This window comes from Nicotiana attenuata, chromosome 10 (genome assembly GCF_001879085.1).
Source record: "Nicotiana attenuata strain UT chromosome 10, NIATTr2, whole genome shotgun sequence".
NCBI lineage: Eukaryota > Viridiplantae > Streptophyta > Magnoliopsida > Solanales > Solanaceae > Nicotiana > Nicotiana attenuata.
In genome coordinates, this window is record NC_031998.1 from 14607263 (window position 1) to 14630347 (window position 23085).

The window sequence follows — 23085 nt, forward strand, 5'->3', positions numbered from 1 at the left end:
ACCAAATGGACCGATGACTGCCAAAAGGCCTTCGACAAAATCAAGGAGTACCTGTCAACACCACTAGTCTTAGTCCCGCCTGAGCCAGGTAGACCCTTATTACTCTACCTCGCAGTGTTGGATGGAGTTTTCGGCTGCGTTTTGGGGCAGCACGATGAAACAGGAAGGAAGGAGCAATCCATTTATTATCTCAACAAGAAGTTCACCCCGTACGAGGCCCAGTATTCTCTATTGGAACGCACCTGTTGTGCTTTGTCCTGGGTAGCTCAGAAGCTGAGAAATTACTTCTGTGTCTATACTACATATCTCATATCAAGAATGGATCCCTTGAAGTACATCTTTCAGAAGCCCATGCCCACTGGCAAGCTAGCCAAGTGGCAAATCCTGTTGAGTGAGTTCGACATTGTTTACGTAACTCAGAAAGCGGTCAAGGGACAGGCACTGGCAGACCACCTTGCTGAAAACCCCGTGGATGGAGAATACGAACCCCTGAAAATGTATTTTCCTGATGAAGAGGTATCATTCATAGGAGAAGACATTGCGGAATCTTATGACGATTGGATAATGTTCTTCGATGGAGCAGCAAACTTCAAAGGAGTTGGCATAGGAGCAGTCCTAATATCAGAAATCGGTCAGCATTATCCAGTGTCCGCCAAACTCAGGTTCCCGTGCACCAACAATATGGCTGAGTATGAAGCCTGCATCTTAGGGCTCAAGATGGCCATTGACATGAACGTGCAAGAGCTGCTAGTGATTGGAGATTCAGATTTGCTTATACACCAGGTACGAGGAGAATGGGCAACCAAGAATTCCAAGATACTCTCGTATCTGCATCATGTACAAGAATTGAGAAAGAGGTTCACGAAGACAGAATTCTAGCATGTTCCTAGAGTCCAGAATGAGTTTGCCGATGCATTGGCCATCCTATCATCTATGATACAGCATCCGGACAAGAATTTCATTGATCCCATTCCAGTGAAAATCCATAATCAGCCAGCTTACTGTGCCCATGTTGAAGAAGAAGTAGACGGAAAGCCTTGGTTTCATGATATCCAGGGATATTTGGCAAAAGGAGAGTACCCGGAGCTTGCTAACCCTATTCAGAAACTCACACTTCAGAGATTGTCCAACAACTTCTTTCACAGCGGAGGAATCCTGTATAGGAGGACTCCCGATTTAGGATTATTAAGATGTGTCGACGCAAAGGAAGCATCCAACCTACTAGAGGAAATTCATGCTGGGACCTGCGGTCCATACATGAACGGTTTTGTCGTAGCAAAGAAGATACTCCGGGCTGGTTACTTTTGGATGACTATGGAAACGAACTGCATCCAGTATGTCCGGAATGCCACCGTTGTCAGATACATGCGGACATGATAAAGGTACCTCCGAACGAGCTTAATGCAACAAGCTCACCGTGGCCGTTCGCCGCCTGGGGAATGGACGTTATTGGGCCAATAGAGCCTGCCACTTCCAACGGACACAGGTTCATCCTAGTAGCCATCGACTATTTCACCAAATGGGTCGAAGCAGCATCTTACAAAGCAGTGACTAAGAAAGTCGTGGCAGATTTTGTCTGCGACTGCATTGTTTGTCTGTTCGGGATTCCAGAGTCAATCATTACTGATAACGGCTTCAACCTCAACAGAGACTTGATGAAAGCTATGTGAAACTTTCAAGATCAGACACAAGAATTCCACAGCCTACAGGCCTCAAATGAATGGAGCCGTAGAAGCCGCCAACAAGAATATCAAGAAGATATTGAGGAAAATGATAGAAAAGCATAAACAGTGGCACAAGAAGTTATCATTTGCTCTATTGGGATATCGCACCACAGTACGCACATCAACCGGGGCAACCCCCTATATGCTGGTTTATGGTACAAAGGTTGTCATTCCCGCTGAGGTAGAAATTCCTTCCCTAAGGATCATACAGGAAGCTGAGCTCGACGACGCAGAATGGTTAAAGAGTCGTTATAAACAACTAGCCCTTATAGACGGAAAGAGAATGAATGCAGTCTGCCATGGCCAACTTTACCAGAACAGAATGTCCAGAGCCTTCAACAAAAGAGTCAAGCCAAGACAGTTCACACCGGGGCAGTTGGTGTTGAAGAAAACTTTTCCGCATCAGGATGAAGCCAAAGGGAAGTTTTCTCCCAACTGGCAGGGTCCGTACATGGTTCACTGGGTTTTGACAGGAGGGGCTCTCATATTTGCAGAATGGACGGAGAAGTTTGGCCAAAGCCGATCAATTCAGATGCAGTCAAGCGTTACTATGTGTTATCTTTATGCTTTCCTCATATGATGTAAATTGAACTACGCCTGACCTAATTCTCGTTTAAGAGGGGATACGTATGTAGCCCTATGGGTTCGGTCACAATTCAATAAAATTTTCATTTCCCTCTGAAATTGGAAACTGGGGCAGAATTTTGAGGATGACCCTCAAAATTCCGAAGTCGTTTTAGCCGATCGCCGCGAGCAGCAGTCAGAAGTGTCAACCCATCAAACTGGGGCAGAATTTTGAGAAGGACCCTCAAAATTCCGTAGCAGGAGAGGTTGCAATGTCCTGAACTACGTCACAGTCGTCGGTTCATCTAAGAGCTATTTTTTATTATACATTTATGTCATACTTTATAAAATCGTGCATGTTTATTATTGAAACTGCTTTGTTTAGCAACGCTACCCCAGTGATACAGACGGTATCACCAGATCGAAGCTGAACGAGTCAAGCAAAGCCAGCGGGGATGCGAATTAACCTTCCCCCTTTACAAAACTCATGATTTTTCTTTGGATGCAGGCACTAGGACTGTGAAATCATTAAACATATTGTACGTCCATGGAACAAACATTGTTCAAGAATATGATTCTCAGAACCGTTGCACTTGCCAACATTTGCTGTCAGCATGCACCTGTAATGCTCTGTATGTCACGATGCTCCCAGTAGTCGCAATGCCGCAATCTGCTATCAGCTAAGAAAACTCTACTATCATTTGCTATCTTATTTCTTGCATAAGGCTACCATTCTGCCTTCCAATTTGCATAAGGCTACTGTTCTGCCTTCCGAGGTTAAGCTCTACCTCCATCTGCATGTGCATTGCATAAGGCTACCATTCTGCCTTCTGAGACTAAATGTTGTCTCCATCTGCATCTGCATTGAATAAGGCTACCATTCTGCCTTCCAAGACTAAACGCACATTCAAATGCTGTCTCCATCTGCATTTGCATTGCATAAGGCTACCAGTCTGCCTTCCAATCTGCATAAGGCTACCATTCTGCCTTCCGAGACTAAACCCTGTCTCCATCTGCATCTTCATGGCTAAAAGATCGCCTCATACATCATTGCACGGCTGAAAGATCGCCACATACTGCATCGCATGGCTGAACGATCGCCTCATATTGCATTTGCACGGCTGAAAGACCGCCACATACTGCATTGCACGGCTGAAAGACTGCACCATACTGCATTGCACGGCTGAAAGATCGCACCATACTGCATTGCACGGCTGAAAGATCGCCACGTTCTACATCTGTACGGCTAAAAGATCGCCACGTTCTACATTTACACGGCTGAAAGATCGCCACATGCTACGGCATCCTTCATGGGCTGAAATATCGCCAACTCATCCAAAGGCGTCATCGTTCGGAGGCACCATCTTCATAGCCCGAGAACACCATGTCATGGCCTGAGGATCCCTTTCAAACTTTTGCATATCATTATTCAAAAGCGTCATGGTTCGGAGGCACCATCCTCATAGCCCGAGAACATCATTTCATGGCCTGCGAATCCTTTATCATACGCTTCATGTCCCAGGACATCATGGTCTGAGGACGCCATTCCTAACCGTCCAAAGACAACATTCATGGTCCAACGGGAATTTGCATCATGTTTGAATTTGCACACAATATATGCTTGCATTGCTTATTTGCAGGTAAATCGGCGAGCAACGACCATCTCGGTAGGAGCAATTCCGCTCCAGTGCCCGCAGCCATATCAAACTTAACCATTCCCGTAAACCTATCACTCACCCAGCTCTAGATATTGCGTCCGCCCTTGAAAAGTCTCCATCGGCATACTCCGCCGACGGATCCTGAACTACATACGGCCTGATTCCTGTAAAACCAGGGATATGTAGGAAGCTCAGAAGCCAGGGTGCGGCCTAAATCATCTTCAAACCATTTCGTTCGGTCAAAATTGGCCATCATTTCTTTACCCAGAAACTCCTTCATTCTTCCCGGGTAAAGAGGGGCAGCTGTTGATACCCAAATTTTCCCTATATATTTTTAATATGCAAAACACCTTCAAAATAGCATATACGCATACATAAGCATGTCCAGGTGTTTTATATTATTTTTTCCATAATTTTTAAAGGGTTAAATTGACTTATTTTCCCCTTTTTATCCATAAAATCCCCAATAATTATTTCCAAGATGATTATCTTGAGAATTCTTCTATTGGATTTTTATATTTATGCCAAAATATGGCTAAGGTAATTTTTACATATTTTTACAATTATATTTAGTTTTTTTTAAAGCTAAATTGCACATAATTGCAATATTAGCCATTTTAAGGTTTAATTATGTTTTATATGCATAAAATTGGATCCTACAGTTTAAAATTGTTAGTTATGTATTATAAAACACTTTAGTACTTTAAATTTATTTTCAGAAACTATTTGCTATTTTTTATAAATTAAAAAGGGAAAACTGGCTATTTAAATAACAGCCCCTTTTGTATTTCAATTATAGCCTAAATCAAACTGCAATTCTCAACCCAATTATACCCACCAGACCAAGCCCAAACCCAATTTTATAACCCGACCTACCCACTCTAATCTCGACCGTTGATCTCCCAGATCAACGGTCCCCATTACCGTTATCATTTTTAAACCCAAACGACCCCCCTAACCTAAATCATTTCTCACCAGTCCGCCGCCCTTGAATCCCCTCTCCTCTCCCATTCTCTCTGAAACCTAAAGCTAACCCTAGCTGCCGCCACCCTAATCCCCTTCAATCTCCACTCAATCCATGGACTCCCATGGCTATTTGAGCCGTATATCTGTCTCCTATGTCTCCTGGTGGCCCGCTTTCGTGATTTCATGGACAGATCTCAAAGAGATCTGGTCCAGTCCTTGCTCAAGTTCTATCCATGGTCTTTTCTCGGCCATCCCTGGCCTTTCGAGTCAGATCCATGGCTTTTCCGGCTAGATCGGTAACATTTCGAAGTTTTCTTACTTTTTTCGGGGTTCTCCGAAACCCTAGCCTTAAAGACCTTCGATTTTCTTTCAGATTTGTCTTAGATCTGTGTATGTCATGAACCTCCTGGTGTTTTCTCAAAGGTTTTTCCGATTTTTCAAAGTGGCTCTTCGTCTTCAAAGATTAGGGTTTTCTTAACCTCTTTTAAAAGACTTCTCTTCNGGTTTTCTTAACTCTTTTAAAGACTTCTCTTCTGATTTTCAGTATTGTCTTATTGATTTTACTATGTTTAACGGTTCTCTTATGTTTTTCTTCTACCTAGTTCATCGTGTTGAAACCCTAGTGTTTAGTTCTATCCGGGGTTCTGAAACTGTCTTTGTTTATTTGTTTATATGCCTGTTTTGATTGGGTTCTTTGTGGTTAGATCCTTTTCCTTTGTTTGCCTTGACTGATTCAGAGTCCTTACATTTTTTCTTTTACTCGACTATCGTTAAAACCCTAATTTCCTAAAACTCTTCTCACCTGTTACTGAGAGTTTTTTTTAAAAAAAAAAAGATCTCCTTTACCTGTTGCTATGTGTTAGACTGTTTCCTTCGTTTCTGGTTCTATGTGACTGCTTGACTTTGTTGACTACTATGCTTTGAGTAGGTTCTTTACTACTGAGCCCTAGCCTACTCCTGTTACTGTTGTATGTTTACATGGTTGCTTCTTTTGCCAATATGTTTGGCCTTGCATGTTCATTCTTCTTCTCTATTTATATGGCGAAGTGCAGAATCATGATTCTTTCTTGATTGATCTTGATTTCCTCAAGTCATGACTAGTTGAAAATATTTTCTTATAAACCCCTAGTTTCACCCGTTTTGTTTAAATTGATTGATTCCCTTTATTTACTGTGATGTTTTACCTTGCTGAATCCTTTCCCAAAATTAAGTATATTTTGTACTTAGACTCAATTATTTACTCTATACTTTTTACTAGCCCTTGTATGGTAAAATCAATCTTTCTCAAACTGATTCTCTTTCCTTAATTATCCCTGTACTATCCGTTTGGCCTGTAACTCCTTGATTAAGGGGAAGTACTTGTGTTAATTGATTCTGATTGTGATTATTTCCATATTTGTGTTAAACTTTTACTTGTTATCTTATTTTTCTACTCGTTTTTAAAGCTATAAATACCCTAATATTTTCATTAACAAGACACGAACAACTGAGTTCAAAACACACACTTACACATTCAAACTCTCTTTCTTTCTCTACTAATTGTGCTACTGCTTTGTCTGGCCGGCTGAAAGCCAAGGCTAGACTGTGGAATTATGATTGCTTTACTTTTCTTTTCCCGCACTTTGCTTCTTCAACTGGTATGTCCCTAGTTTAAATTCTGAAACTCAAACCTATGTGTTCCCTTGTTGTCAATCACTGTCTTTTTCTGCAATGACTTAATGACTCATGATGTTGCACTTTTGTTTACTGCTTTACTTTGCATGCTTAAAATTCTGCCCTCTTTTGTTCGAATGTAATTAGTATGTTTACGTGTTCCTGTTTATGTCCTTCAACGAGCATGTCTCCTAATGTACTTGATTCATGACTAATTATGTGTTTTAATTTGGACCCTCTGTGTCCCCAACCCCTACTTCCCTGGTTGAAACTCCTGAAACTGTACTGCTATTTGAACTTGTTCTGCATGTGTTGTTGTTGCTCCTATCCCCTTTCCCTTTCAAAAAAACTGTTTTTCACTAAGCAATCCTTCTGCTTTCTTTACAAACTTGTTTCAAACATGTTGTTTTAAAGATTGTTTTCCAACTCTACTCCTTTGAGTCCGTGTCAAGCACTTTCATTATACTCTTAGGTTATTAGGTTCTGCCCCTTTTGTGTGAGCCTTGCTTTGGGACCCTTGAGCTCCCTCTGAACTTGGATGCATTAAAGCTGGCCTTTTCCACACTGCATTTACTCTGTCTTAGCCATAAAATCCGGGTGTGAGCACTGCCCGGGACCCCTTGAGGTCCTTAGGGAACTCTGACACACCTAGATATGAGGGAAAGCTGGAACAATATTAGCATTTGAGGTGGTTTATTACGTAACTCAGAGAGGAAGTCAGAATCAGGCTTCCTATAGTTGTAACCTCTTATTTTTCATTTCTGTTTATGTAATTCAATCACATGGTCTGTAACAATTTGTAAACAAGTACTAGGGTGGCTAATGAAAAGGGATGGGAGAATATGCATGCTATAATGGTTAAGGGTAGAAAACATGTTATTAGGTTTATATTCCTAAACTATGAAATAGAAACCATGCTTAGGGTTCATGTATGCATTTAGAAATCCTGCTCTTAGGAAATTCTGCAATCCTGCCATATGCATTTAGAAATCCTATTCTAGGAATTCTGCATCATGGGTCTTATACATGCATAATAGATATCATGTTCTAGGATCCTGTTTGCATTTTGCTTAAAAACGCCTAGTTAATTATCAACTCATGAAAAAGGTAGTAAAGTAATAATTTTTATACTGTGATGTTTTCCAACAATCTCTGCAACTAGAACAACATGCTCTTAGGGTAAAATAAGCTCCAACTGTCTCAACAATTCTGAATAACTACTGCATATTGCTTTAAGCCTAGGCAAGCCTTAGGTAATACCCTTAATAAAAGTGGAACGGCCTTTGTTTAATTATCAACTGTTAAAATCAGTAAGCAAACCTGATTCGGACTTCTTTTCTGAGTCATGTGATAAATTTGGTTCTGATGTTATCGCTCAAACACCCTGCTTTAAGATTTTAAATTCAGACCTTAATTGTGTATAAGTCATGTTGTCTATGTGCATTATCTAGGAGGGGGGTATATCTGAACCTCCTATTCGTTTTCTATGTTTTCCCCCTTTAAATGCAGTCCGACCTGTTTTGTATGTCGCCTTAGTATTTTGCCTTTAAACCTGAGGGTCTGCCTAGAACCTCCTTCTTATAGGATAGGAGTCCTAACCTCCGAGACTGATAGGAAGGGACGGGTAACAGCACGCAATAAGAATCGAGACCAAACCTCGCTTTAATTACCTTCACGGGTGGGAAAGGGTAGATATGGATATGATGACCGGTGCGCTAATGCCACGCGTAGCCCCTTTCTAAGGAGTGATTACCGGGTATTGTACTGATGTAATCTATATTACAGACAAACCTAGGACCTCTCTACACTCATAAGCATGCTTAGATTATAACTCTTTTCAAAACCTTGCTTTTATTAATTGCTTTTCAAACGCTTGTGTATTTCTACCTAAATCCCCTGCTATGTGATCCTTACTTATCTACTTGCTAATTGCACAAATTCACAAAAAACTGTGTGGCCGGGAACCACACTAGTGGATCCTGAGGGGTGCCTAACACCTTCCCCTTAGGATAATTTCAAGCCCTTATCCTATCTCAGGTTACCAAATGTAATTGTAGATGAACCCTGTAGGTGCCCTAACGCACCTTTAAAATCGTTAGGTTGCGACTCTTCAAAACGTAATACCCGATTCCCAAAAGGAAATGAGACATTACACCTCCATGAATGTCGAAACCCGGACTCCTCTCCGCGGAGGAAAAAAGGGGGCGCGACACTTAGAAATACAGCAAGTCAAATAGGGAGTCCCCATTCCTATTTATAAGTATACTGGCACCCTAATCGAGAAAGCCAGGCGCCGTCACATTAATTTCAAAACAGAAGGAGCGCGGGAAACGACGTAACATATCGGGAACATGCGCCATAATGACGCGTGATGAAATGATGTCATTCCAAACTGACGTAATGGTCATATGTGGCCCTCGAAGTGCCACGTCGTCACCTCACTGCAAAAGCATTACTACTCGACCTACACGCCTAGATTTCTCAAGTTGCAACTAGCGAAGTTTGCCCATCGAGCTCGTCCAAAATAACATCGACAGGTGGATGGACTAACTGTATGGGTCAAAATCTGACAAAGGAAATCTGGCACAAGGATAGATTACCGTACACAAGATTGAAGGAACCTACTGGCGAGGTGATTAATCAGGGTCGAGGTCGGGTACTCGGGCCAGTAATAACGGCTAGTTCTGCAGCAAGATATTTTATGGGAATATTCTGTCGAATATTCTCTGCATCTGTACTTTAGGTTAGGTAGGGGTATGTCCCATATAAATAGAAAGGTAAAGAGAAGAAAAGGGGCATGTAATATTCTATATGATAAGAACTTTCTTGGAAGGTTGACTCTCAAGAAAAATACAAATCACCTTTCCAAAGAGATTCAATTTGGCGTTTATTCCATATTTCTCGCATCAGATCCGAGAAAGCTTCCTATATTCTCTTATATTCTTGTCTTACATCATTGTCAGAAAAAAGAATCATCCACCTCATTCAAGATTGGGTGAATTATTCTCTCTATTTACATTCATTGCCATTTAGCATATTTATTGCTTATCATTATTCCCACTCATTAATAACAACATCATTTAACATTCATTGTATTAAATCGGTTTTAATGCACTCCCGCCTTATTCGTACAAATATTCTAGAAATTATTATGTTTAACTAGGATTTACCCTTTATCTTTTTACTTAATTAGTTTAACAAAGGGTCTCATACTTTTTCGTCAAACATTTCGTTTTGAGGATATCGACGTTAACATGTTTAATGTTTATACTCATTGCGTTAGTAATATAATTTGAATTAGCACGAAGTTTAATAAAAAAAAAATTTCGAAAACTTGTATAAACATCTCGTAATATTTTTGTTGGTATGAAACTTGTGACCTTAAATATGCCATAACATTTTTAAAAGTCTCCTTAACTGTAAAATGAAACGTATAAAGTTAATTAATTTTAAATTTAAAAGTTTATTATTCTTTGTTTTTGTATGGACTAAAAATGAAAATGTATCGTATCTTCTGGACCGGAAGGAGTAGTTCATAAAACCAACATAAATTGCACCCGCAGGGAGGGTTGAGGGACGACAAAAGAGACAAAGAGGATCTGAATAGCTATAATATAAACTATAGGGATTGGTTATACAATATACAGAAAATTAGAGGAGATCTACGAATTAATTAAGAAACCTCCAAAATCAAACTTGATCGGCGGTGAGAAAAAAGGAGACACAATCGATCGATTCAATGGATTCTCCATTTTCGCCGGCGATTCTCCTCTTCATCTTCCTTTTAGTTTCTTCTTCTCCAAATCCATCCGTAGGTCTCGATGCGATCTCTACGGAACAAAGAGAAGAAGGCATCGTATCAATAGGACGGAGACATCTGATGAGCTTTAAAGAGACGCCTATTGGTACAAATATCACTTACGATTGTTCTCCTTCTGGTCCTTGTGTTCCTTGTACTTATTCCGAAAAGGTTTTGCTCCTAATTTTTCGTTTTTCAAATTGATGAATATTTCATTTTTTATTTTAATGCATGTATAGAACAGTGTCATTCTATTTGGTTTGGCAGCAAAATATTATGTTAGCTATCAAATTGTTGAAAGTAAATTGGAGCACTTATTGAACTGTATTGGGAAAAGGGGAATGGCAATTGGTTAGTCTCAAGTAACTAAAAATGAACGAAAGTGATGTGTAAATAAGGCTTGTTTAGATTAGATTTGTGATGTTCCCTATGTTCTTTCCTGTAGAATGATGAAAAGTATAGGTGCAGTGAAACTGGATATCGTATTCCATTCAAATGTGTAGAGATTAAAGCTAGTTCAAAGGAAGTGAACAGCAATAAAGGAAAGAAGAACCGATCTGCTGTGGAGGACACTTATGCTGCAGTAAGGCCACATGTGATGAAGCATAATGAACAAGCTCTTACCTCGTCGGTAAGAGAAAGAATTTTGCTGGATGATTCATCCACGTCGAAGAGCGGATCGCATACTTATGTAACTTATAGGAGCTGTGTTCTTTCTGTTAATGAAGAGAAGCTGTCAGTACTTGGCTTTGAGGTAAGTACATGCTTTTTCTGCTTTACAAAAATGCCTTGTGGTGAACCATCTAATTTATGTTCTGCAACCAGTGACTTTGGAAGTCTGGAAGGTTCTAACATGTCAGGCATATAGAGTTGTTCGCTTTTTCTTCCAATGTAGTTGGTGCTTTAAGTATTCAGAGTTCATTTTAGTGCTAGCCAAAAGCAAAGCATGAATGATGTGAGAACCATATATGATAATTTTGTTTTGATAATTTTTGCTGGGAAAGCAGTAAGAACTGTGTCATCTTAAACTGCTACAATCTAAAGAAATATGTGAAAACCAAATAGTAAGTGTGTAAGGATGAAAGTTTATTGAGGTATTTACAAAAAAAAGAAGGTGCGAGTGAATGAGGTATAGAGAAGTAATAGATACTTTATTTTGTTGTGGAAAACCACTCAATTTACTAGGAGGACTTTGAAAGGAAGCAAAGGAAACCTAAGGCATTTCATCTCTAAACGTGAAAAAGTAAAACTAGGTAAAAGCCCGGGTAAGCTAATGGAAGCAGAGGGGCGTATTGCAATTCTGAAACTTCAAAGAAATAGTTAAAGATCTGTATTCATAAAATGGAGATAATATTATGAGGACTTATTCTCCCTAATTCTTGAAGAGTTCCTCTTGGATTGTCATGTGTAGTCAAGAGATAAATCCAGGTTGAAGTTCTGTTATCCAAGAGATCCTATTATTTTCTGCCTCCAATTCACAGTCATGTCCAGTGTGCAAAGGATCCCTTCTACATAATGGCTAAAGCATAAAAGACTATGGTTATACCAAGGCCTTCAAAAAATTTCTTTTGTTGCGAAGGTAAAATTTTATTAAAAAAACAACACTAAGACCGTTCCGACTATGTACAAGATGCATTCACAAGTTCAATTTTGTTCACTATTAGATAAAGAGCCAGAGAAGTCTAAGGAGGTGTTTTAACAGATTTCTCTGCACTTCATTAGTTCTATTAAGGTGAACCATCAACCGTGAATGTTTTTGGGAACAATGTCTCCAATTAAAAGATTTTGTCCTGCCATGATTACTTGCTGTTAGTGTGTCATTCTAACAGTTATCAGTTTCTTAGCTTTTCTCGACTGATTCAGTCATCTAATTTCGAAAACTTCCTGGATTTCTTTCTCCTGATTGAAATGATACGAACCATTTCCTTGGTGTGTAGAGTTACCACCAGGTACTGTGGGAGATAGCAGGTACCCGGTGAAATAGTCTAGGTGCGAGCAAGTTGGCCCAGACACTACTGCTAACAATTAAAAAATGATATTAACCATTTTGTAGGCTTGCCTTAGAAGTATTGGCTGCTCGTATAGTGCATAGGGATATTTGAGTTGCATGGTGTTATTCTTTTTGGACATGGAAATTCTTTAGGCGCAGTCAACCCAATTGGAAGATCTTATCATTCTGTCATGGACCTTAACATGGTAGTTGTCGCTGCACCATTCTGTTTTCATACCCTCTTCACCAGCAACCAAACTGAAATTCTAAGACTTTCACAGTTGTCTCTAAAGGAGACCCATTTGTGCAATAGTTCTCTGAAAATGCCTCACAGTTTGGTTGGAAGAACAAGCTATTTCTGATTCTGTAAATGTGTTGGAATTAATTGGGAATGTCTGATTCTTATTCTGAGTGGTTTAATTGGATCTTATTCTATAGGTGCTTATGCTGGGCTTGCTGATTGTCAGTGGTTCAACAATATACTTCAGGAAAAGGCGAGCAGCTGCTGCACCTGGTGCTGGACCAGTTAGACTTCCAGCTAATTCTCGATTTTGACTAAAAATCTGTAAATTCGCAGCTTAGGGATTCCATTTTTTTTGTATCTTTTTTTTACTGTTTGGTCGGAGGTTGCACTCCTAATTGATTTGCTGTTAAACATGTTTGAATCAGTGTAAAATGTTGTAATTCATTCTATCATTTTATAGTTAGAAGAAAATAGAGATTTCATAGTTCCTCTATATATGTACTTGTTCCTTTGCTATACATAAAGTATGAAGAGTAACTCTGGACAGGGTAGAAGGTGATCATATCCTGTTGTACTGCATATTCTTTTGAACCTTTCAAATTACAGGTTTCTCTGTTCATGATCGCTTCTTTTGGATGTGCATGGTTGGCGGCAGAATTAAAAAATATTCATCTTTTTTTGTCTCTCATATATTTAAGACAAGGATTTTACTTTTACGGAGAATAGAAGCACCTAAATTCACTTTAGCACATTCCATGTGCTTTGAAGTTCTAAGTATTGCACTTTGCATGTTACTATAAGTCATCGATAAAGGACATAATTTTGCACCATCATAGTGCAGACCAAAGAGGCACTAATAGAATTCACATTCCTATCAGGCACTATAAAACATCGGACTGAAGAAGAGCGTGAGCACAAACCTTCAGCTTTACAAAATTTTGATATTTTTAGTAACTTATTTAATATTGGAAAAAACGTGTTTAACTATTTGAAATTTATTATTTACTTGAAAAACGTGCTTAGGAACTTTTCAAGTCTTACATTATTTGGAACTCTTGATTAATCTAAAGCTTACACCGTGGGTTATCATAAGAGAGAGAGAATTGGGAAGTTCCGACTTTCTCAAGTAACTAAAATGATGTAAAGACCCAAAGATACAAACGCACACCTAAAGCTACTACTTCATTTCCTTATAACGACCAACTTCTGACCAAACATAAATCAAAGAAAAAGCTGTTAGTAATAGCAGAATTTGATAATAACCATCTACCAATTCGAGTGCCAGGAACCATTGGCAGGGGACTTGGGATAGAAAAGAGAACCTGCTTTCTACGATAAACTTCAAATACAGACCACAATGTGCCATGTTATTGCTGCTTCTTTTTCGAAAAAAATATACACAACAAGACACTAAGGTGCTTTGTCAAAACTGTGGTGGATCTCTGGTGCGCATGTTCAAAGCCAGCAGCATAGTAAACTCCAAACAAAAGAATCGCGATGATAATAATCCTCAAATAACAACTCCTTTTACGACACATCTACAGGGATACGATATAGGTGGGCTACAATCAGCTCAAGTATTCGGATCACAAAAAGTAGTCTGGAGTCTTCCTTGTAGTGTCAGGCTCAATTTGCCGTGGAGCTGGGTCAAACTGAAGGAAATTTTGCTCCATATTTTCACCTATTTCTAGAATTGCAGCCATATTACCACACCGGTAACAATAGTTTGGAGCGCTAAATACTGTTACAACATTCTTATCCTGCCAAAAAGCAACCAATATTATGTTAATAGTACAATTTAATACCTTAAAGACAAGTTCACTTAAATGAACAAAAGCGGGAGATTTTTCCCTCAGAGGTGGGGAAGAAACTATTCGGATTATATCCTCAGACCTGACACCAATTAAAACCTTCCATGACAAGCTGATGGGCTCTAGATATCAGTGTGAGACCATTGGTGTGGTTGAACTGAGAAGCTATATCCTGTCCAAATGTGTAACCAGCCCCTCGGGGTGATATTCCCCACCCACAGCGATCATCTGGATCAGACCACAGGAGATCACACATTGGCCCTTCATGTGGCACCTAACGACCATAAAAAAGAGGCATAAATGATAGGATCAGTAACATTGGCATTAAGATGATAATAATAATCATGAAACATCTGAAATAATCGCAGCCACTAGTGCAAATAGGAAAGGAGCAACTGAAAGATAGTAAAGTGATTCTAGTATTTTGCCTTCTCTAGATCCAAGAAGAACTGGAAAAGTAGATTGCATTAACTGGTGAATGGAATATACTACAAGCCTCTATGTTACATACATGAAACATTGTCAAATCTATCCAACAACACATTAGAAAAAAATGGAACTCTTTCAACTAATGATAATAGAAACACAGAATTCTCTTCCTGCTCAATTCTTGATTAGTTTGGTTCTGAATTTATAATCTTGCTGGAAAAAAATGGATGTAACCCACATAAGACAGCCTGTACTGCCATAATGATCAATTTTGTGAGGTAAATAGGTGATTAAGTTGATACATGGTGTCAAATAGAGAGGAGGAAGAGCAGGCAGTGACAAAATATAAAGCAGACTAGTTTGACATATCATGAACATGTAAAAGCTTGAAGAAAACAACTATTATTATACCTCTTGTATACGATCCAATGCTCGGATATTATCGAGGGTATCAAGGGATGGTGAGAGTCCTCCATGCAAACAGAATATCTACGAATTTCTCAAAATTAGGCATATTAAACTTGCCAACAGTTCCATTCAAGTAAATTGCCAACACTGTTAGAGCTCAAACCTGACTCTCTATGAGTGCCGTCAATGGTAGATAATCAAAAAGATCAGTGAAATGCTTCCAAACATTAGCATTTCCATACTTCCTCAAGCATTCATCATAAAACCCATACCTAGCAGGAAAGGAGATCTGTCAATTACTGCAAAAATGACTCTGAACCTGCAGTCATATTTTATGCAGTGAAAAACAAGTAGGGCAACTGATCAGGAATAGCATTGATGATCCCTCCCTGCAAGACTACCCATAGATATACTTTATTTAAAAAAAGAAAAACTGCATACTAAGTAAACATACTTAAATATCTATCTAATGGTTCGAGAGCAAAGTTGTTGAAGTGAACCTAGTGCACTGCAGAGCGCTCTAAAGCACAAGGTATGTAATCTCCAAGTGTGACTCAAGTTATCAACGCTAATATTTGGTTAAAGCATAACTCAAGACATGCGCAAGAAGAGACACTTTCTAAAGATCCTTATTAAAAAAAAGACACTTTCTAAAGATCTAGCAACTTAACATTCAAGCTTCTAATATGACATCATTGTCCAACTACTCAGTTACGAAATCCTCCTCTTGAATATGATTACTAAGTTTGTCCATACAAAGAGTTTCATGACTTTTTGAGAGCAGGTGTGGGTGATATACATGAAGGTCAGAGTGTTCTCAACCAAAATCTTCACAAAGACCATGTTAAACGATTTTGCATATATAAAAGCACTCGCCATGACAAATTATAACAGTTCTCAGACCCAGTGATATCACATTTTTTCGAAATTCTTGGGACTACTACATATTGTGACTGTGAGTAACAAAATTATGGTCTCATTCAATAAGTAGAGGAACATAATATCATATCTATCCTCATTACAAACTTCAAGATGAGAAGGAAACAACTGTGGGAACATCCTCATCTTCATTGTTCCATATTTCTCATTAATGCACAACTTCAACAACTAACAACAAACTCAGTGTAATCCCACAAGTGGGGTCTAGGGAGGATAATGCGTACGCAAACCTTACCCCTACCTTGTGAAGATCGGGAGGCTATTTCCGATAGACCGATCCTTGCACATAAAAGAATAATGCGATAGAAAATTATCTTCGCTTGAATTTAGAAGGTATTTTGACTCGGATGGAGTCAGCAAATTAATGGGATGAGTTATGCATATACTCATTTTAAGGCGAAAATCATATTTAATTTTGGTACACCATTACATCATTTATTCACTTCATTATTGCACATGACTTACATATTTTTAAATATTTATTTAACATTCAGATTCAAATTTAAAAATCTTATCAATTCATAATTTGTTAGGAATTTTTCTTTTTTTTTTGAAAGATAGGATTCTAAGATCCTATTTATCCCAGTGTTATTAAAAGCGCTTGCTTCTCGCTTTAAGCGATGAAGCGACGCGAGGCGCAGGGGTAGCGCTTTTCTGTTAAAAAGGCGACTCACATTCAAAAAGCGTGCGCTTTTCTCGCTTAAGCGAGAACCGACGCGGTAGAAAAAGCGAGAAAAAGCTCGCTTAAGCGAGCAGAAGGCATCAGCTAGGGCTTTTTTAAAAAATTTTGGCAAATAAACCATCTGTTACCAAAACATACGCTCTTCAAGGTCTTCTTCTCCGGCGAACTCCAGCGACGACCACTGCTGCTCCAACGACTTCTTCTCCAGATCTCGGTAAGTGTTCTTCTTCTTCTGTTCTTCTTCTTCTTTAGTTCTTCTGTTCTTCTTCTTCTTCTGTTAAAAGAGATCCAGCTTGGGCGTATGGAGTTGCAGTTGGCAATAATAACTCAAGAGTGCAATGTATCTTTTGAGGATTAATATGTTATGACTTTTGAGGATTATTCACTATCTAGTTTTAGTATCTATTATTTGCTTCTTGATTCAAGAATTGAAACATTTGCTTAATATGTTATTTTTAATGAGTTCTTAGCCATTTATCTATGCCCATTTTATTTTTTTTATTTATGTGTTAAATTGCGCTTCGCAGCAAAAAAACGCGCGCTTCGCTTCTCGCTTCTATGAAGCGAGGCCTCATCGCTTTTTTGCGCTTAACGCTTTCCAAAACACTGATTTATCCTTATCCAATAATAATATATCTACCTAGATAATCATACAAAAATTAATTTGAAAAGGAGCAATTAAAAATTGGAGCTCAAACTTATTTGTCTACAAACTAACTCTTTTTCTTTCCTTATGTATTGCTTATTTGATGAAATCTTATAGCTTTCAATTGGATCTTGGGTTATAAATATTGATATTATATTTTTACTTAACTGAATTTTAAGAGTACTAGTTATATATGTATATAAATCAGATCAATATAATTAAATTTTATATATTATCATTAGTAGGTAAAAATCATCAAAACTTTCCTCAGGTGTTTTCAATAGGTATAAAGTTCTAATACCTGACCTCCATGGAAAGAGGGTGAAGAAATGGAAAGAAGAGTTGTATTGAGTATGCTGAACAGAAGCATCACATTCAATTACACACGCATTGCTTTTGTGCAATAGGAGAAGACATAAATCAAGAAAGGACATTTGAGCCATAGAAGCGAAAATTTCAGGTTGCTACCCTTACTGGCTCACGCAGACCCAAGGAGAGAGAAGCAAAGAGGAGATTAAACTAACCACTAGCAGAAAGTCGAATAAGGGGTCGTTTGGTATGAGGTATAAGTACATATAGTGCTGGTATAAAAATTTAATACCACCTTAATACTTTGTTTGGTTAGCAAACCTGGTATAAGTTATCCCGGGATTAAAATTAGTACCGGGATAACTTATACCTTGTAGGGAGATGGGGTAATTAGTGCCGGGATAACTTATACCTTCTTCTTAGAAATTATACAATTGTCATTTTTAATACAACATACTAAACAGTGGATAAAAAACAATCCCAGCATAAGCCGTATTGTAACCAAACGACCCCTAAGTGTAAGAAACACATAAAAGTGTCATGCACCAAGCAGCATAAATGAAACAATCACCAAATATAAAGAGATGGAAATTCTTCTACATACTTGGGCAGCATTGCATATTAAGTTCTTCTAAATTCTTTTAATCGGAGAAATAGCAGTTTAGCTAGATTAAGAAATATAAGAGCAATGCAGAAACCTTTTTTTAATTTTATAAAAGCATCGCATAAACATAAAATTCCCACTGCCATACATAAACCAGATCATTTAGAAAATGACAAAGAATAATCCTTGAATATCACCTGTTGAGAAAGACATATCATCTTCAAAAAAACTCATTTACGCACTTCAATGATGAATAAATATTAAGGACTCACACTTGAGTGATCTGACGGCTTTCGTGGTTTCCCCTAAGAATTGTGATTCTATCTCTGTAACGGACCTTCAGAGCAACCAATAGCGTGACAGTCTCAACGGAATAGTATCCACGGTCTGCATTTGTTAAGCAATTATTAATGACAAACAATGAATGCTAATGTACTCAACCAACAAGGAAACTGATAATACTAGTTAAAGCTTAACATACAGAGAAGTAAACTGAAAAGATAAGAAAAGGAATCCATCAAAGAAACAGTAAAAAGGTAATAAATGTAATCTGTCATTGCAGTTTATGGAGTGAGACCTACATAATAAAATCTACCTTAGATGAAAAAAGTATTAGAAAGACAAAAGAAACCCTCAAAAGCCTTTATCTACCATCATGTCATAAGGAAAACATGTGAGTCATTTAAAATGGAAAACAGTTACTAATTTTATGGAACCCGATGACAGAACACTTCCTTTTTGGTAGAGCTATATACAGAAAACAAACGATGATGAGTAGGGAAAAATCTACACCGCTCAAGTGCCAACTTGACATCTGTGCACCAAATTTTTGACATGCGTAGGAAGAAGCAGCTTTCTGTATGGGGAGAACTTCTTCTAACAAAAGAACATATTTAGAAAGTAAAACTCAAACAAAAAATCCATGACATGTAATTACTTGAAGCATCTTTGTCCGCAATGTATGACTCAGGCACAAAATCTAGCACCGAACACTGGTTTTCCGGATGCTTCCCACTCATACTAAGAATAAGCTTGTGAAAGGACAAGAATCAGTATGCCTGACAGTTGTCAAGTCATCGTATTTGTAAGATAAAGTGACACCATAACTCCAAACCAATTTTGGTCACTCGTCCGCCCCAGAGGCTTGGTCTAGTGATAAGAGCACAACAATGATGTGCTCATGTCACAGATGTAAACCTCGTTGCAGATAAGAATGTGGTATTTATGTGGAGAAGGTTAGAGGGACAGGCCCATTATCCACCGAGTTTTGAACCATGCGCCACTGGCCCTCAAAAATTTCTCTATTAAAATAAAATAAAATTGGTCACTCGTCTCATTGGATGGCCAAAATATTTTCTTCCTTAATCAGCATCCTGCAACTCTTAGGAGGATGTTTCCACATGTACGTTTTTACCAATTTGTCATCTTCGGCACCAAGAAAATTACCAAATTAAGTACTCCCACGTTTGGCTCCAAAATATTATATCAATTCCATGAAGTTACTTTGTCATATTCCAACCACCAAGCACACTAGAAATCCACATCACAACAACACTTCATCATTCTCGAGTATAAACAATGATTAGATCAAAATAAAGCTTGCCATTTGTTTGATACATCATAGTAACACTGCCAATAAATGAACGGCAAATCATATATCATCCTTATCAAGAATGATTGAGAAATAAAATCTCGAATAACGGCAAACTACAAAACAACAACCATAAAGTTGTTACTTTACGGCACCCTTACATTCTGCAGAACCACGCACACACAACGATTGGAGCTAAACCTCTATCATCCTTCAAGGGCTGCTCACATTAGCAGTAGCATTCTTACTTATTTTGTTTTTGGTTTCCCATCCGGTGTCTGGTATCCACTTTCGGACTAACAATCTGGTTTCGTGCCACGTAAGGCCCATTAAAGGAGGAAGCACTCACTACTAGGATTTTTCCATACCCAGAGCTCAAACTAAGACTGCCGGTAGCATTTTATTTCTACTTCCTATTTATGTCAAAAAAAATTCATTACACGCAGAGAAAATTAACACAAAAACCAAGATATCATGTGCAAATTTCTAATTTAACAGAATGTATCTACCAAATCCAACCTAGATTTTACATTTTCAAAAAAAACAATCGTTAGAATCCATAAATATATAACCTGATTACCAAAACTCACCAACATAATCGCCCATGAAGAGGTAATTAGTATCAGGAGCGTTGCCGCCGATTCGAAAAAGCTCAATGAGATCATAGAACTGTCCGTGAATATCACCGCACACCGTCACCGGACATTTCACCGGTTGCACATTCCATTCCTCCACGAGTATCGCCCTCGCTTGATCACACAGCGTCTTCACCTCCGCCTCTGATAACGGCTTGCACTCCATCAATTGCTCGATCTGCCGATCTACATCCGCGTGCGACGGCATTTTTTTCCGTCAAACACAAATTTCCTTCTAAAATCGCCGATCTAGCTATTTTTCGCTGCTTCGATCGTCAGATCGAAAATCCAACTGCTATAAAATTCGCCAATTGAATCGAACGTTTTTACGGCCGACGATTAAAATCAAGCAGAAAAAAGTTATTCGAAATTCAAATTTTCAAAAAGTTGAACCTTGATAAAGTAACTAGGGTTTCAATCTCTGAAACATCTAATGTCTCCGATATTTGTCTCCATTCATGCGAAGCTATTGCGCTGTCTCTCTCTCTCTCCTACGTGAAAATTGCAGCAAAAATGAAAGGAAAAATGTTTTCACAAATAAAATAATACGTGCGTTAATAAATCGAGAAATATATTGTGATGTGAGTTTGTTTGTCTCTTTTTTAAAATTTAAAAAAAATTACTGTTCGTCTCTATATGTATGTCGTATCTATTTACTAACATTTCTCATTTACAGCTGGTTTGGATCGTTGTTAGATGTCATAATATATCTTATTGTAATGTTTGATGAATATAACGTTTGGATATATGTATCATTTGTCCTAGTTTTATGATGTTATACATCAACAATAGGAAGAACAAAACAGGCAATATTACAAACAAAAAAAAAAAAACAGGATATATAGTGTAATTATTACATAAAAGAGTAGAGTAAAGGATAAAATGTGATTATTTAATAATAAGAAAGGGCAAGATGACAAATAAAAAATAAGGTAACGACGTCACCACACCAAATCTATAGTTCCATAAAGTAGCACTTTTTTTCATTACGTAACGACAGATTTAACGATACGATACAATAAAACTTAAGTAACAATCAAAACAAACATTATATTTAAAGTAACAATACAATACAATATAATTAGTAACAACCATCCAAACAAGCGGTTAAACATCAAAATAAAAATATTACTATTACTTGTCAAACATTCTTTTTCCGCGCGCTAAATGCCTTTAAATGACCAAAATTCAGGTGTTGAATGATGGATCTGCAAATTTCAAAATTTTCAAGTGAAGTCAATTTTAATTATAGATCATCCATCAATAAATTTTTCTCTAAGATCTTCATTTTATCATATTATTTCAACAACATTTTTAAGCAAAATTTTTGTCTAACAATTTATATTATCTCGATCTTATCTTTTTCCCTATAGGTAGAAATTATTAAGATCTCTTTGTTTTCACTATTTTGAGATACGTGAATATCCCTTAAGGTCTTATAAATTATTATATCTTGGCGCTCTTTTGAGCAATTTCCTCTATAGATGACCATCTTGATTATTTGCTTCTTTTCTTTTTTGAGAATTTTCATCTTTGGAATTAATTGGTATATCACGCTTTGTCTGGCTTAGAACTATTTGCACTAATGATTGTTTTATCGAGACATCAACTTGAACTAGTACAGCCGAAATGTGAGATTTAGCGGCTTTGGAGGTCAGTAAATGTATCTGGCAATTATTTTGTAATATTTTGTAAGAATTATTTTTTGAACTTTCAGTTCCCGATTTTTTACGAGAATCTGAATAAGACAGTGACAATGTATTCCTATCTATCTATTTTTCTTGCTGCTTATCCTCCCCTTCCCACGAAAAATTATTGATAATCCAGCAAATTTTGCTATAAATTATTTGCAATCGTGGATCCTAGATATTTGATAATAGAAGGAGATTCATACACAACATATATTCCCCTCCCCCTCCACCCCGGCCTTCTTTAGGGACTTATCTTTACACGTTATGGTGGAGCAAGTGGAACATATATCGCACATCTAAATATTCTAAGATGAATTTTTTTTTGAATTTTGAACCAAGATCAATCGTAATAGAAAGATTTTATGATAATTTCTTCACCTGGGGCGCACAAATAACATTGTATACAAATAACAAGACCCCATGCCAGAAAGGGAGGTGCTATTCATAAGCAATGATCTAAATATTAATTTGAAGTGCTTTATAAATGATTTCTCTAAACCATTTTGACTAGGGGTGTTCAAATGGAATCGTAAAGTCGAATCAAACCAATAAATCGAATCAAATTGAAAAGGAAAAAATCGACTTAGTTTGATTTAGTTTAAATTTCAAAAATTCAATTATATTTGATTTGATTTGGTATGAACAAAAATCAAGCCAAATATATATATATATATATATATATATATATATATATATATATATATATATATATATATATATATATATATATATATATATATAT

At 37.6% G+C, this 23085-nt stretch overlaps 2 protein-coding genes across 2 annotated transcripts; one reads left to right on the forward strand and one right to left on the reverse strand.

Annotated features, from left to right (window-relative positions):
• On the forward strand, positions 10215–13160 carry LOC109233049. Its single transcript, XM_019398796.1, has 3 exons — positions 10215–10535; positions 10810–11118; positions 12793–13160. The coding sequence occupies exons 1-3, from the start codon at positions 10305–10307 to the stop codon at positions 12907–12909; spliced, it is 657 nt and encodes a 218-aa protein (XP_019254341.1). The 5' UTR covers positions 10215–10304; the 3' UTR covers positions 12910–13160.
• LOC109233050 (serine/threonine-protein phosphatase PP2A-2 catalytic subunit-like) lies at positions 13816–21203 on the reverse strand. The gene is made up of 6 exons (XM_019398797.1): positions 20608–21203; positions 18699–18813; positions 15410–15518; positions 15250–15327; positions 14492–14683; positions 13816–14358 (listed from the first exon to the last, which is right to left on the reverse strand). Exons 1-6 carry the CDS (start codon positions 20858–20860, stop codon positions 14185–14187), a joined length of 921 nt encoding a protein of 306 aa, XP_019254342.1. The 5' UTR covers positions 20861–21203; the 3' UTR covers positions 13816–14184.